General features: G+C 43.8%; 1 protein-coding gene across 2 annotated transcripts in view; it reads right to left on the bottom strand.

Moving 5' to 3' along the window:
- CDH13 (cadherin 13) overlaps nucleotides 1–17,281 on the bottom strand; it is a gene marked incomplete at its 3' end in the record, with an annotated part of 1,039,464 nt that overhangs the window by 94,337 nt on the left and 927,846 nt on the right. For both annotated transcript variants that reach the window (XM_079760072.1, XM_079760071.1), the window contains exon 9: nucleotides 440–622. In XM_079760072.1, coding sequence (XP_079616198.1) covers nucleotides 440–622 — 183 coding nt within the window. The remainder of the gene's footprint in view (nucleotides 1–439; nucleotides 623–17,281) is intronic.

The following is a 17,281-nucleotide window of genomic DNA, read 5'->3' as shown; positions in this document are numbered from 1 at the left end:
TTTCACACCAAGAATTAGCCCATGGGTGTAATTATCTCGTGTTCAAGGGAATAACTGAGTCTCTGCTAAGAAAGATTAAAAAGAAATGTAATAATTCCCATTTTGAGCACAGATCTTTAAAAAACCTTCACTTATTCTATTTTTGCACATCTTTGATAATTCATTATTAAACACATGGAGAATCTCATTTAAAAATTAAGTTTGGGTTTTTTAAGGTTACACGTAAGTTTGAGTTTTCTGGAAGCTGTAAAACAGGTTGGTTTTATGGTGGTGAGGACACAAGTACAACCTTAAGTCATGAGCCTTTTTCTTTGTAATTCCAGGAGGAAGAGACTAGGGCTGACTTATCCTGGACATTCTCCATGTAATGAGGCCATGAGCCGCATCGTGGGCCTCAGAGCGCAGGTGCGGAGGGAGGAACAGTTGGGAGCACCCCTACCTTGACAACGGAAAGCATCCCCTCGTTGTTCTGGGGGTTGGTGTGGATTTCGAAGCTCTGGCCAGGGTTTCCATTGATGATGGTGTAGGCAGCCCTCCACGCGCCTGTGGTGGGGTCATCCTTGTCTTCAACTGTCAAGTTGACAATAACTCCCACGGCTCCTTCCTCGACTGTGGCTTGAAACTGCAAACAAAGCAGATGGTTACTGTCATTATTTTGAAAGACACACACACACACACACACACACACACACACACACACACACACAACATTGGAAAGACCATTTACAGAACTCTTTAACCATATGCCTGGTATTGGGTACATTACCATATAATCTCATTTCACAATGAATAATGACACAGGAAGAAGATTATGATGGAGAACAGTGGTGCCTCTTCTTCGTTCCCTTCTCCTGTCTACCTGAATGGAGACAGTCACAAGAACCCAGGGGGAGGGTTGAGCCACAAGAGGGAAGGGGTTTGGGTCCCTGTGTCACCACATGGAGGGGAGCAGCCTAGCATCTGGGAACACCTGCCTGAACTGTTGATGAATGAGAAACAAACTTCTGTTGAGTTTGTGCCTTTCTACATTTTGGCTTACTTGTGTTCCTGCAGCCTCACCTACCCTAAACTACAAGGTGACCAGATAACCAGAGTGCCATGGCTCATCAGTGAAGAGACTGGAACTGAACCCCTGTGTTTGGCTCCAGAGCCTCTGCTAGATTGCACCATATTCTCCAATGAAAAAAAGCCAGTTTCATCCTTCCCACCCCTTGTACCCAACTAGTGTGACTTTAAAAAACTATCTTCTAAGGAAACACATAAATCAATTGTTTGAGGCCTTGTTGTACCTGTGTTTTTTATGTAATACATCTCAAATACTTGTTGCAAGTAGGTGTGTGGAAATAAATCAATAAATGAAAAATTGGCTTTCCTATAGATAGAGAATTTCACAAGCTATCATTAGCACATTCCTTTAGCTGGAAGCATAAAGTATTGTATTGGTGCTTACCTCTGACACAGTACAGGTGAACAGTAATCCATTTGCAAATATTTTACAAACAAGTAATACCAATAAGCTGACAGGAAGAAGAAATATCTTGGAATTTCAATTAGTAGGAAAGCGAGTCTAGAGACAGTAAGATGACATCAAAAAGCTTTTGTGTACAAAGGAAGTAATTTGAGAAATGAGGTTTCGAAAGCAGTGGCTGATTAATTGACTTGCAAATCATTAATCATAAGCCTTAATCTTGATGCCTTGGGGGGCGGAGAGCGGATGGGAACTAATTTGTCTATCACACCTCAGCAAACCTGGGTGAGTTGTTTCCCTTCTGTGAAAGGGGAGCTGGGAAATGCTTGGAACATGCACACAGGATGGAAAGCAGAGGAGTGAGGAGGGACCTGCAGGATGCTAGTACGTAGTACAGTCCTAGACATATGAAAATATGAGATACAGCTCCAGGAGACAATTATTTTGGCCTGATTCCTCTGATTCTTGTTTAACTAAGTCCTATCTTGTGTCTTTCCCTCCTCCTCATAGAATTCCCACGCTGGAAATGTAGAGCAGTGGTTCCCAGCTCTGTCTGCACATTAGAATCGCTTCAGGGGCTTTTAAAATCACATTATTTTATTTTTATATATTTTATTGATTTTTTACAGAGAGGAAGAGAGAGGGATAGAGAGTTAGAAACATCGATGAGAGAGAAACATCGATCAGCTGCCTCTTGCACACCCCCTACTGTGCCCGCAACCAAGGTACATGCCCTTGACCGGAATCGAACCTGGGACCTTTCAGTCCGAAGGCCGACGCTCTATCCACTGAGCCAAACCGGTTTTGGCTAAAATCACGTTTAGAAAAAGCAAACAAAACCCCTCCCAAATCCTGGGTCCTCTGGTCCTATTCCAATTCAGTTGGTCTTGGGTAAGGCCTGGGATTAATACTTTCTTAACCTGCTCGCATAATTCTAATACGAAGCTCAGGGTGAAAAGCATGATTGAGTCCAAGTTCAAGGAAGGCAAGTTGTCAATGAAAGAGCCAGGCTGGTATATTGGTGAGGCTACCTGAGCTCAGTGTTGAGGGGCCTACAGTACATCTGAGCACAGCAGGAAGGAGGCTGTTCTGCTGTCTGCCATGTGTTCAGGAGCGGGACATGGTGGCACATGTGCTATCTATTCCTTTCAGGTTGCAGATGAAGATATAGGTACAGAGAGGGAAGGAAGGAAGTGGTTTATCCAAAGCTGTTTAGTGACCCAAAGGTCAGATCCAAGGTTCCTGGATTTCAGCAATCTCTGCTTTTAACAAGTTCTGTTACTCAGGCCCACTCATGCCCACATTGCTTATGCCAGCCCTTCACCTCTGCCGTGGTCCAGACCCAGAGAGCTAGTTCGCTGTCCCTCCTGATCACAGCAGACCTCAGTTACCAACCTGTCCTTGTGCCTCTTCTGACACCTGTACCTTAGAACAGCAGGTGGACAATTACTGGCATGGTGAGTGCTAAGACTGGAGGATGCTGGACACCATCAGTCAGGTAGAAATGCTGTTATATCCAATACCTAGGTGAGATGTTGCTTTGTCAAAGCAGCTGAGTGTCACATTGCTGAGATGAAGACACTATAAGAATAGATCATGATTTGAGGAAACTGGAGGCTCTGTGTGCATCTGCCTTGTACAGGGCTTTGTCTCCAGCCCCACTCAAGATGCTAGGTACACAGAAGGGACTCAGTAGGTGTTTTCTGAATGAATGAATGAATAAATGAATGAATGGTCCTAAATGTAGGAAGTGGAACCTGGCATCAGAGGCGAGGGCTAAGAGGAAATGTGAAAGGATGGAGCTATGCAGGAGTGACCCACAGAGGGAATGACTCATTGACGGATGCTTGATTCTGCCACTTCCCTGAATGCTCTAGAAAGGTAGGGAATGGAATGATCTCTCTTGTTCTCCAGGACACCTCAGAGGGCTGCACTATGACTTTGGTGGGCCTTAGACACTTTTACCTTCGTTGGCCCCTCATACCATAATACGTTTTCATGGGCTTTAAAAAGTTGATTTTTTTTCTGATATAAGGAAACAATTAAAATTTTCTTTGACCCTAAAAATTATTTTTTTAAATAATGGTACAGTGGATAATTCATTCAGTCCTGATTTCTAGTTCATAGCACAGTACTAGACATATGAAAATATGATGGATGGATAGATGAATGGATGGATGGATGGATGGATGAATGAATCTGTAAAATTAACATTTAGGCCGTGTCTAAGTAAGACAAGCCTATGCAGCTTCACCCAAGAATCTTTTTATTTCATGTCTACAGAACCTACTAAAGCTGGCTGGCACTGAATACCTTTTTAGCCTGTGAGCAAACGAATCCCAAGTGGAATGAGAAGGTGGTATTGTTCTAGGAATTCTCAAAGTATGTATTGTGGCCCTAACATGCGCTTAGATGTAGAAATGTAGACACATTTACTAGCAATCCATCTACCCACTCACCATCCACCCATCCATCCTCCATCCATCCATCCATCCATCCATCCATCCATCCATCCATCCATCCATTCATCCATCCATCCATCCTCCTTTTCACCCTTCCTCCATCACCTAGCCAACTTTCATCCATCCATCTATCCATTCATCCATTCCATCCACCCATCTTCCAGCATTTGGTGAGATGGATTTTGCATGCCAGGCATGATATAGTATTATGTTCTGGGTATACACTAGTAAAAAACAGACATGGTATAAGTATAATTATAAAAATGTGTTAGGTGCTAGGAATGAAATAACATAGTTCCTGGAGAGCCTGTACTTGGGCAGATGGTGAGAGGGGTGGTACCTGACCCAGACTGGGTAGGGTCATTAGGGAAGAACTCCCTGGGAACTGAAAGAAGAGGAGGAGGTAGTGAGGTGAAGGTGAGAGTGCATTCCTGGCATCTGGAACAGCAGGTGCAAAGGCCAGTGGCAGAGGGAGCATGATGCATCTATGGAACAGGGAAGGTGGTTGTGGCCGGAGTGCAGGCCAGGCTGGGAGAACTGTTTGTTATTGGATTCCAGAGGAGGATAGAGCCAGGTTACGCAGGGCCTTGTGGGCCATGGAAAGGCGTTTGGAATTTACTCTCAAAACAAAGTGGAGTCTAATAAAGGAACTCGATTATGTTTAAATCTACTCCTGAGAGAATTCAGAAAAAAATCTTTAAATATAGAAAACATTCAACACAATTATTATAGTCTTTGTTAAGACCATTATCTGATTCTTGCATAAACTATAAAGCCAGTTTCCTTGAGCATTCATTTAGAAACTCATTATTGCTTAATTAAATACTCATCCTATTAATTCTATTCAATGTTTTAACCCCATTATGTAATTCAAGAATGGAAAATTAAATAGATTAAAATGAAATAGTACCATTTTATATTTCTATAGTAATGCTCACTTTGTGATTTAAAAACAATAGACAGACATTAATTTACCACACCAGAGAAGGAGAAAATATTGATTGTAACATTACTTCCTTTAATTGGAAAAATAGATAAAGTTATTTTCTGTTAAACTGTGTGGCAAATCAAATACCAGATGCAAAACATATTTTTACATAATCAGTGTGGGCAATTGGCTTGGGACATCCTGAGGCTCATTAGCTTCTCCTCTAAATTCAGAACTGAGTTATTTCATTCTTCTTTCTTTGACAGGTGGAGTGAGTTTGTGATGGACATTTATGATTTGAGGAAGCTGGAGGCTCTGTGTTCATCTGTCTTGTACATGGCTTTGTTTCCAGACCCTGCATGAACTTGCCACAAAGGTCATCTATCACTAGGGGAAGGAGGGACTTGCATTTTATTATACACCAAGAATGAATGCTCTTCCTCATAGAGCAAAGAGCTGGTTTGTAGGTTAAGGTTAACTTAGAAGATGCGAATAATGATTAGCAGGCTAGAAATCTGCGTGTGGGGAAGAGGTGACAGTGGATGACGTGAAGGGACTGGACATATGCAAATTTGAATACTTGATGAAGGGAGTCCAGGTTCATGAGCTGTCCACTCTGAGGTTTCGTGGAGAACTGATGTCATACTTGAAAATCTGGGATGTAGTCATCTGGACCCTGGCTTTGGAATATTAAAAAACAAGTTCCCAGAAAGTTTTATGAATACCAATTTCTATTTGTGATGATAAAAGGGTGAGGAAGAGGTAATCAGAAATTTAACTTGCAAACATTTTTACAAGTCCATATTTATGTAAATATGGATTTTTGGAAAAATCTAATCTCTGGCTGATGGCCTACTGGGTAGAAACTGTAATTAATATTAATAATACAGTACTTTCAAGGACCCTTAACACATTGTCTGGCATAGGGTGAGAAATACATATTTGTTAGTGATGATGATGATGATGGATTTTATTCTTTATCATATGAAATTCTTAGAGATAAATTAGAGAATATGGCTTAAACTCCTGTGATTCTCTCTGTTCTCATTAGTCTGCCTTATAATCTATAATAATAAAAGCATAATATGCTAATTAGACCAGACAGCTGAACAACCTTTCAGATGTCCTTCCGGATGAAGCTGCTGCTGCGGGGGCTGAGGCAGAGGTGGTTAGGGGTGATCAGGCAGGCAGGTGAGCAGTTAGGGGCGTCAGGCAGACAGGCAGTGGGGTTAGGGTGGATCAGGCAGGCAGGCAGAGGGGTTAGGGGCAATCAGGAAGGCAGGCAGGCAGGCGAGCAGTTAGGAGCCAGTAGTCCTGGATTGCGAGATGGACGTCCTGTGGGATTAGGACTAAACTGGCAGTCAGACATCTCCAGAGGGGTCCCAGGTTGCAAGAGGATGCAGGCTGGGCTGAGGGACTCCCTCCCCCCACCCCCGCCCCGTGCACAAATTTCATGTACCGGGCCTCTAGCATAGTTATATATGTGTATCTTATTTCTCTGGATTGGTGTGGAAGAAGCTCTTTCTTCTCACATGTATACCTGTACTCACCTTTTTACTTACTCTTGTCTCACTCTAACAATAGGCCCTTCATTGCCAAGGCATATGGTGTTTACCTATAGTACCCACATTTAGAAGGAATAGCTATATTAGATACCCGATTTCCTTCTATCTGTGATTAGGATTCATCCCAGGATAGGAAGATGCAAGAACTAATTTTAATAAGTATTCATTAAGTATCTGTTACAGGCACAGCAAACACAGCAGTAAGTGAGAGGGGCACTACTCTTTCCCCCTGGGGGCTTACAGCTTTTTAGACTGACACATTCCCTCCCAGCCACCCCATTTCTTTATATGTTTTGATTACCTATGACATATCCAGATAATTTGTTTTCTACCATTTCTCTGCTGTCACACATCCAAGGCTGCACCTGTGGACAATTATGGACGCTTTTCTATTTAGACACAATTTAGTTTCCAGCTAATGGTCATTTCAATAAGTGGTACTGGGTCAACTGGCTATCCATGTAGAGAAAACAATGAATCTTGAACCCTACCTTACATCATACACAAAATCTGAAAGGCAAAGCAATAAAGCTTTTAGAAGAAAACACAGAATATTTTTTCTGCTTATACTTAATGTTTATGTTCACTTTATATGTAATACTAGAGGTCTGGTGCATAAAACTCATGCACTGGGGGCGAGGTGTCCCTCACCCGAGCCTGTACCCTCTCCAATCTGGGACTCCTTGGGGGATGACAGTCAGACATCCCTCTCACAATCCAGGACTGCTGGCTCCCAACTGTTCGCCTGCCTGCCTGCCTGCCTGCCTGCCTGATTGCCCCTAACCACTTCTGCCTGCCAGCCTAATCACCCCCTAACCACTCCCCTGCCAGCCTGATCAATGTCTAACTGCTCCCCTGCCGGCCCAATTGCCTCCAACTGCCCTCCCCTGCCGGCCTGGTTGCCCCTAACTGCCTTCCCCTGCTGGCCTGGTCCCCGCAACTGCCCTCCCCTGCAGGCCTGGTTGCCCCCAACTGCCCTCCCCTGCAGGCCTGGTCCCCCCCAACTGCCCTCCCCTGCTGGCCTGATTGCCCACAACTACCCTCCCCTGCTGGCCATCTTGTGGCAGCCCTCTTTGACCACATGGGGGCAGCCATCTTGTGCTAGGGCATGAGAGTCAATTTGCATATTAACTCTTTATTATATAGGATTACATGTAATTTGCATATTATCTTATATAATAAAAGGATAATATGCAAATTGTCCCCTTGGGAGTTTGACCTATGGGGAGTTTGACCACTCACTATGACATGCACTGACCACCAGGGGGAGGCTGCGGCCGGCAGCTGGGGGAAGGAAGGCGCCAGTTGGTCCTGATTGCTGGTCAGGCCTAGAGATCCTACCTGTGCAGGAATTTCATGCACCAGGCCTCTAGTATAATATAAAATATTTAAAAATATAAAATGAGGTGATTACAAGAGGGAAGGTGAATTAGGGGCAATAGAAGAGAATTAAGGGGGAGTAAATGGTGATGGAAGGAGACTTGACTTTGGGTGGTGAACACACAATACAATATACAGATGATGTATTATCGAATTGTACACTTGAAACCTATATAATTATATTAACTAACGTTACCCCAATAAATTCAATAAAACTCATATAAAGTAATATAAAAATGTAATTATATATGTAAAGTATACATAACATATATATAATCCTATATAGTAAAAGGGTAATGTGCAAATTGACCTTAATGGTGTAACGACCGGGAACAGCTGGTCACTATGAGACGCTCAACGCAGGAGCTGCCCCCTGGTGGTCAGTGTGCTTCCACAAGGGGAGCGCTGCTCAGGCAGAAGCTAGCTCATGGCTGGCCAGCACAGTGGCGTGGCGGGAGCCTCTCCCACCTCTGCGGCAGTGCTAAGGATGTCCGACTAACGGCTCGCGTCTAAGCTGTTAGTTGGACATCCCCTGAGGGCTCCTGGGCTGCCAGAGGGATGTCTGACTGCCAGCTTAGGCCCATTCCCCTGGGGAGCGGGCTTAAGCCAGCAGGTGGACATCCCCTGAGGTGTCCTGGACTGCGAGAGGGCACAGGTCAGGCTGAGGGACCTCACCCCCGAGTGCACAAATTTTCATGCACCAGGCCTCTAGTATTTAAATAACATTTTAATAAATATACAGCATTCTAAATAAAGTTCAACTGGTATCTTTTTTAAAAATATACTTTTTTATTGCCCTAGCTGGTTTGGCTCAGTGGATAGAGCATCAGCCTGCAGACCAAAGGGTATTGGGTTCGATTCTGGTCAAGGGCAAGTACCTTGGTTGCAGGTTCCTCCCCAGCCCAGGCCCTGGTCAGAGCTGTACAGGAGGCAACCAACTGATGTGTTTCTCTCACATTGATGTTTCTCTCTCTCTTTCCCTCTCTAGTCCACTCTTCCTAAAAATCAATGGAAAAATATCCTTGGGTGAGGATTAACCAAAAAAACAAAAACAAAAACAAAAAACCCCACCAAAATAAATATATTTTTTATTGATTTTAGAGAGAGAGGAAGGAAGAAGTATAGAGATAGAAACATCGATGAGAGAGAGACATCGATCAGCTGCCTCTGGCATACTCCCTAATGGGGATCCAGCCTGCAACCCAGGCATGTGCCCTGACCGGGAATCAACTGAGGATTTCTTGGTTCACGGGTTGACGCTCAACCACTGCACCACACCGGTGGGGCTCAGCCGGTATCTTAAAGAAGCCATTATGTCTAAGAAGTGATTTGCATCAGAACCTGTAAGGCACTCTGAAGTTGCTTGGCTGAGAACCACAGTCTGCTCATCAGCCAGTCTTCAAGATACCTGGAACCTACTCAATCCTTCCCCATCCATGTCCCATAGCACACCCAAAGGTGACTGTAGGACCAAGATGAGAGGAGAAGATTCAGGAACCCACCAGATCATCATGGCCCCAGACAATAAAATTTTTCTAAGTGCTTTATTCTCTTTGAAGATGCGGAGTGGTATTAAAGCTTTGGTTTTCAACACTCATGGGAGAGTTCACACAGTGAAGAAATAAGTCAGAAGCTAGAGTGAGAGCTTCCAGCAACTGTGAGCACTGACATCCCTGCCCTTTAGGCAGAGACATCCTGGGGCATGGCCCTCCCAACTGGGAGCTTCCAGAGGGTGGAGATGGCATCTCTAACTCCCCAAAATGCCCAACACTAGATCTTTCGTAAAGTGAGAGCATTAAAAGTAGACATTAGCCCAGCCAGTGTAGTTCAGTGATTGAGTGCCAACCCAGAAGTCAAGAATTCACTGGTTCAATTCTCAGTCAGGGCACTTGCCTGGGTTGCAGGCTTGATCCCCAGTTCAATAATTCTCTCTCATCATTAATGTTTCTACCTCTCCATCTCTCTTCCTCTCTGAAATCAATAAAAAAAAATTTTAAAAAGTAGACATTAAATTTGGGATCATTGTGTCTAGGGAATAATACCCAAGAGGGGAAGATGGCAGAGCACATGCCTCTGTGAGTCTCAGTGAGAAGCACGGCCAGATCTTCTCTGTTCTCACGGAGAAAAAGAAAAGTGAACTAAATTTAGTTCCAGTGGCAGAGATGACAGAATTTCTAAGTGACCAACGAGAGTCTTCTTTTCCTGAAGATTTTTAAAGATTTTGAATACATATAGTTCAGAATGCCTGCATAGTCTAGAAAACATTTCGAGGGAACTATGCCTTCCCCAAGCTGCTCCTGATTAGTGCTACTAGGAAGGGATTTTGTACCATGTGACCCTAGCTTCCTTGGTCGGAGTTGATTGGACTCAGGTAACTGATGCATTGGCTGCTTCAAGAACAACCAGATGATTTCTCTAAGCATTTGCACTCAGAGAAATAGAAGCTATAATCAGAGACTGAAGAGTTCTTAAACACAAAGTTTCTGAGTAGTTGTACATGGGATGGCCATTTTGACACTGAAAAATTACCAGATAAATACAATGGGCATAGAGAAGCAAAAGCGTGGAGACATTTAAAGAAATACTGCGAAGAGAGACCTTGGGGTACTCAAAGACAAAGGACAGCTTAGGAAATGCCTTTGATCTCTGCTCCCATGAGGTTCCCCTTGCGTCTTGTCTATAGGATGTTCTGTGCCTGCCAACCACCTCATCTTTGCTCCAGTCATTGGGAGTGGGTTTCTACTCCTAGTAACTCCTGGATCCCCAGGGAAAGCAACTCAGGTGGATGCCTGCCATTCTCAGCAAGGAAATGTGGTCCTTCTCATGGCGATTTGGGTTCCATGGATGTTTTCTCAAGTATATTTTTCCTTTTCTCTTTTACATTTTGCTATGGAAAATTTCAAACATTTAAAAAAGCCAACAAATAGAGTAATGAGCCCCACTCCCCATCACCAGGCTTCAGAGATCTTCAACTCACGTCCCCATTGTGTTTCATCTGCACACCCACATCTCCCTATTTCCGTATTATTTGGAGCGAATCCCAGACATATCATTGCATCTGTAAACACTTCTGTGTGTATTTCTAAAAGATAAAGACTTTTTAAAAAAGAAAACATAATTAAATTCCCTCTTGATCCAACTAACATTAATTACTTCTCCTGACAATTGCTGTATCTTTCTTTTGTGCCAGATGCTTTGCTAAAAGTATTTGCATGTTGTCTCTATTATGGAAAGAGAGCGTGCCCATTAGCCATGGTACAGGATAGTTATAAAGGGACCTATTAGACTTCTCCAGTTAATTAACTTTCCAGTTAATGTTTTAAGCCACCTACCATTACTAACTAGGTGAGGAAATGCAAAGCCAAATGTGGAAATAGTTCAACAATAATAAGGGTTAGCTACAAATAAACATGCTCATGAACGAAAAGCCTCCGAGATTCACTGGCATCCAGGCAATGTGGTTCCTGATCCAGAAGAGCCCATACAAACATCCCCCTAGTCCATGTGACCCACCCACCCAGGGAAGCCCTGGGCTGGAAGGAGAATTACGTTACTGGAGGGCTGCCATCTGTGGGTCCCACTCCAACCAGAAGAAAGACCGAGGGTCCCCTAGCCTCCTGGCTCTACAGATGCAGGGAGATGAGCCAACAGGCCAGAGAGGGAAACATTATTCACTGCCTGCTCTGGCAGGAATTGTTCCCTTCCTTCTACGTGCTCGTCTCTGCTGATTCATTTCCTATGAGGAGTTTCCATTTATTGGCTATCGACAGGGCTATGTACATGAATTTTGAGAAAATGCCAGATAGTTCTTGCTTTCTGGGGGGGCCACCAGTCTACCTACGGACTGTATTCTTCCTCTGTACACCTTGCCTACTGAAGCTTCTCAAATCTGCCAAGTTTAGGCACATACCTTTGCAAAGCTAAAAAAAAAAAATGTGTTTTCAGGAAGAAGAGGCTCAAATAACAATACATCTCTTTTTCTGTGCAAAACAAAATGACTGGCAGGCATATAATGCAGTTGGGCAGGGGTGCTTAACCTGTGTTCCTGGGAACTCAATGTTTGGGAGATAGTACAGGAGTCCTACCAATGCAGCAATGATCTTCCTCTAAACAGTCAAATCTTAAACTGCTGGAATCCGTTAATTATATTTTATCTGTTTAGTATATTAGATTTCCTGTCTTGGATTTCGCATGAAAACAGAAGTTTTGCTGCTAAAAGAAGTTTGAAAATCACTGCCTTAGGGACCGATGAAATAAATATTGCATTAGATGGTGAGAGAAAAACAAGAACCGAGGAGCAAATATGCCTACATTTCCCTCTCTAAATGCCAGGCATGGACACTTTATTTTATCTTACATTAACATCTCTTCTTCAGTTGAGTTTCTCTCTTTAAAAAAATGAAAGAAAAGGCAAAACACATTTGTACAGCTGATGAGATAATTGGAAATAGTTTAATTTTGAGAAGCAAAGAGATTTTCTGTACAGATACACATTCAACCACAAGCACCGGAATCTGGAGGAAGAATGACATTTTTTAGGAACAATAGCGTGGTCTGTTCTAAAGACTTTGGGATTTGGTTTATGCAATTCTTCAAATTTACAGGAGTGGGAAATTCAACAAAATGGGGCAAGTTCTAATCTACCTCTAGCTCCTGGGAAAATCCTGTAACTTCTCCCAGTCCACTTTTCTGAGATGTAGGGTATTTAGAGCAGAAGTTCTTTTTTTTTTTTTAAAAAAATATTTTTATTGATTTCAGAGAGGAAGGGAGAGGGAGAGAAAGAAATGGAAACATCAGTAATGAGAGAGAATCACTTATAGGCTGCCTCCTGCACGCCCCCTACTGGGGATTGAGCCCACAACTCGGGCATGTGACCTTGACTGGAATTGAACCCAGGACCCTTCAGTCCCCAGACCGACGCTTTATCCACTGAACCAAACCAGCTAGGGCTAGAGCAGAAGTTCTTAATGCTGTATACACAGTAAACTCACTGGAAAACCTTCAAAAACTACTGATCATCTGGGGTCCCATATTCAGAGAATTTTCTTGGGTGGGGCCTAGCATTTATATATTGTACCCCCCCCCCACAACGCACTATCTGTATACTGTATTGTGTTTTCACCATCCCAAGTCAAGTCTCCTTCCATCACTATTTATCCTCCCAATACCCTCCTCCATCTCCTCGCTACCCCCAGCCTCACCATACTGTTGTCCAAGTTCATGTGTTTTTTTCTTGTTTGCTTAATCCCTCCATCTTCCATGCCCCCCCACTCCTCTCCCTCACCAATCCACTGACAGGTGTCAGCCTGCTCTCTATCTATGAGTCTGTCTCACTTTTGCTTGTTAGTTTACTTAGTTCATTAGATTCCACATATGAGTGAAATCATATAGCACTTGTCTTTCTCTGACTGGCTTATTTCACTTAGCATATGCTCTCCAGGTCATCTGTATTTCTACAAACTCTCGCAGATAATTCTAATGAACAGCCAGGGCTGAGAACAACTGCTCAAGATGACTACTAAGGCCCTCGCCTAGTGGTATGATCAAACATTAAAAAGATCTTCATGATCCATTCCAGCTTGTGTTGGGTCCTAAGAGGTGAAGACCCAGTGTTGGGAGTAACAAAGAATGTCACTACCAGGGAACCTCGAGAATTCTTCTAGTTCTGTGTTCAAGGAGTTCATGGAGGTTGTGAAGCAAACCAATGGAATACATTTATTAATGAAATCACAGGGCTATCTCCTGCAAGTCATCTTATCACCACCTAAAACCTAAATCCCACACCCATTAAGTGGTCATCCATTTCTCTACCCATCCCAGCTCCTGACAACCACTAATCTACCGTCTGTCTCTATGGGTTTACTATTCCAGATATTTCATATAAATGGAATGACACATCATGCAGTCTTTTGTGTCTGGCTTCTTTCACTTAGCATAATGTTCTCAAGACTCATCCATGTTGTAGGGTGTGTCAGTGCTTTTCTCCTTTTCATGGCTGAATACTATTCCATGGTATGGATAGGCCACACTTAATTTATCCATTCTTCATGTGGGTTGTTTATACTGTCTAGCTATTGTGCACAATGCTGCTGTGGACATTCATGTACAAGTTTTTGCATGGACTTCAAGTTTTCATTCCCTTGCATAGATAGCTAGGAGTGGAATTGCTGGATCATATGGTGATTCTATGTTTAAGGTGGTGTGGCTTTAAGTCACTCATCAAGATGTAGGTCACACCTGTGCTGCATCTCTCAAACACTGGAGACTGTGTGCTGTTTGCTGGTTCCCCGGAACCCACTGCCTCTTGGCTCCCACGTGAGGAAAGGCAATTATTTGAGAACTAGTGGCCTGGTGCACGAAATTCGTGCACATTAAAAGGGAATTAATTAGAGTAAATATTTTAATATTGCTATTTGCCCTTTCTCTATAATAGAAGTGTCAAAGATTAAAGAAAATTAGTAAAATGTATATGAAAATCTCCCTCCTTTCAGAGTCAGGGGAGCGCCGCAGGACCTAGAGTCAAGTCCCTGCCCACCCATGTGTGCCTCGAAATTGCACGAGACCCAGACCCGGCCAGCCCCAATCCGTCAAGCCCTGCCGGGTGGGGGGCACAGCCTCAGGTCCCCAGTCAAGCCCCACTGGGCGGGGGGGTGCAGCCTCAGGTCCCCTGTAAAGCCCCACCGGGCAGAGAGCACAGCCTCAGGTCCCCCGGTGCAGCCTCAGGTCCCCTGGCCCCAGCATGAGAGTGTGATGACCATTTGCATATTAGCTCTTTATTATATAGAACGAGGCTTCCCTCTTTGAGTGGCATGAGGGGTCTGGAGGGAGAGAACTATGAGAGCCTTATCTCTTTCGAAGCCTTTGACTAACCCACTTTGAGCATCCTCCTTTTCCCCAATTTGGGTAAGGTTATTATGCAGGCTAACGCTGAAACAAGACAGACATCCTTCCTCCCTCTGCCCCCAGGAGCTCATGGAGAACAAGCTGCCCTTCTTTCCAACTAGAGAAAGAATATCTTTAATCTCCTAAACTGTAGGAAAATTGACACACTTGTTAGGCTCCTGATGCTACCACCCCAGTACAAATAAGGACAAGAGAAACCTTCTGCTTTCATTACAAGGGATTTGTACAAATTAATACGTAGAGTTGACTTACAGCTTCTAATTTATATTTAAATCCCAACTGTCTCAGTCAGAAAAAACTGCTCTAATGCCATCATCTGTGTCTGTACCATTGATTTTGTTTCAAATAGACCCCATTGGCCCAACTGTAATTCCCATAAGCACACCCACATGTTTCTTTCCAGAGGTGGCATATGGAGCTTCTGAGAACATCTGAGTCCCGCAGGGAGAAGAGATGGATGAGAATCATTCCCTTGGGAATCAGACCTGATGAGAGGGGGTGATTAGGAAAATTGTTTTCTGTCCCACTGGGGCTCTGATCCCTGGGTGGGGGTAACAGAATGGGCGTCTATGTGGGGACAAAGGTGCCCCAATGGCAATCTTTCACATTGATGATGACATTGATGACAACATTGAAAATGAGGAAAAGTTACTCATGTTTAACACCACATCACCCTCTATCACCAACTGGCTGTGTGACCATGGGCCAGTCATTTAACCTCTCTGTTCTTGATTTCCTCATCTACAAAATGAGAATAAAAATAGCACCTGGCCTCCTACCACTCTTAATGATAAAGTGAGAATATAAATGCTTTGATGAATGCCTGACACATAATAAGCAATAGATGCATATTGTTATAATGAACGCAGACAAAATGAACAAAGAAATGAACTTTGCTACAGTGCACATCATTAAAAGGAACACGGTCAAAAAAGCAAACTTTGCTCTTTTTGGGGTCTTTTTGTTACAGTAAACTAGTCTCTTGCTAAATAATATTTCTGCCAATATAAAGTTATCTGTCTAAACTACTTAGAGTTGGTACCACTTATAATCAGAAGTGTGCTGACGAATGCTTTTTTTTATCCCGATTGTATTTTTTAAACTAACTTAGGGTTTCTCAACCTCAACACTATTGCCATTTCGGGTTTGGCAATGATTTGTTGGGTAGGGGCTGCCCTGTGTACGGTGAGATGTTGAGTAGCGTTGCTGGCCTCTACCCACTAGATGCCAGTAGTACCAGCCAAGTTGTAACAATAAAAAATGTGTCCAGACAGCGCCAGATGTCCCAGCAGTTTAACTAGATTAGAATCACAATCTAGCTAAACCAGGTCAGGGGCCCCCTACATGCGTCGCCTGTAAATAGCAGCCCACAAGCTCCTTCAGGACAAGATTTATCAGCAAGTTGGTCCTAGACTCAAGTCTCAGAGGAAAACATTGAAATAGCATAATAACATTTTTCCGGAGTAATTGAATCAGACATTGCCAGGAAAACATTCAAGGGTAAAACGAAAGACTATAATTATTATGAAAATTATCGATGTAGTTTTCATTACGCTACAATTTTTGAATTAGCAACTGATAATCCCTTTTATAAAAGCAAAAAGGTAGTTTTCCTTGCTTTCCATTCTTCCTGACATTTGCCTGCTTCTCTCACTTTTCAATAAACACATTTCAAGCCCGTGTGTGTGCTCAGTGGACTCAGGTGCTACACACAGACCCTCCAAGGGGAGGGGCTCGGAAGAGGGCAGCCAGGTCACCGGGGGAGCTTTCTCAATGGGCCTCGGAAAATGAGAGCAGGGTGTTTTCCATTTGGCCCAGTCAGGAGTGTGTTCAGACTCCAGCTTTTCTGGCAACGAAAAATTACTGTCTGTGGTTCATTTCCCAGCCCCAGTCCTCTAACCCTCGCTGCTGGGAGTGTGGTCCTTGGGCCAGTGGCAGGGGCAGCTGTGAGAGCCAGAAATGCACATCTGGGGCCACGTCCAGACCTCTGGACCAGATCACAGGTGAGTCAGTGTCATGTCCAGTCTAAGAAAAATGCTTTGACCCCTCTCACCTACTCTCAGTGCTGACCTTGCCGCCTAACCCTGAGGGGCAGAGAGAGCAGGAATGCAGGTCCCCTAGGCACGCAGTACAGCCCAGCTGGATCCTGCCGCACCCTCCCCAGTCCTGTCTGTCCTCCCCGCCTGGGGGCTGGCTCCTCCAGCTCCCCGTGAGCTCCATCCCCAGGTCCTGTCCCTTCAGCTACTCAACTCCCTTCCTGCTCCCCACCCTCCTGGCAACTTCTCCCTCCTCTGAAGTCTATAAACATGCTCAAGACTCTCCAGTTAAAAAAATAAAACACACAAAACAAAGCATGCACAACAAAGAAAAGAGCAACCCTGAACTCTCCCGCTCTCTCATTTCCTTCACAAGAGGGGCCTGCATTTCCTCACCTCCCGTTGTGTGATTAAAGAGTCTTAAGTATATTGAAAGTTGCTCTAAAGGCTGGGGAGCACAAACATATGCATTATAAATTTACTTGCAATCAAGAAACAATATAATTGGTCATTGTTGAGGTGTAATTACAGGAGACAAC

Source organism: Cnephaeus nilssonii (assembly GCF_951640355.1).
Source record: "Cnephaeus nilssonii genome assembly, chromosome: 20".
Classification (NCBI taxonomy): domain Eukaryota; kingdom Metazoa; phylum Chordata; class Mammalia; order Chiroptera; family Vespertilionidae; genus Cnephaeus; species Cnephaeus nilssonii.
This window is presented reverse-complemented; position numbering and strand designations above follow the sequence as displayed.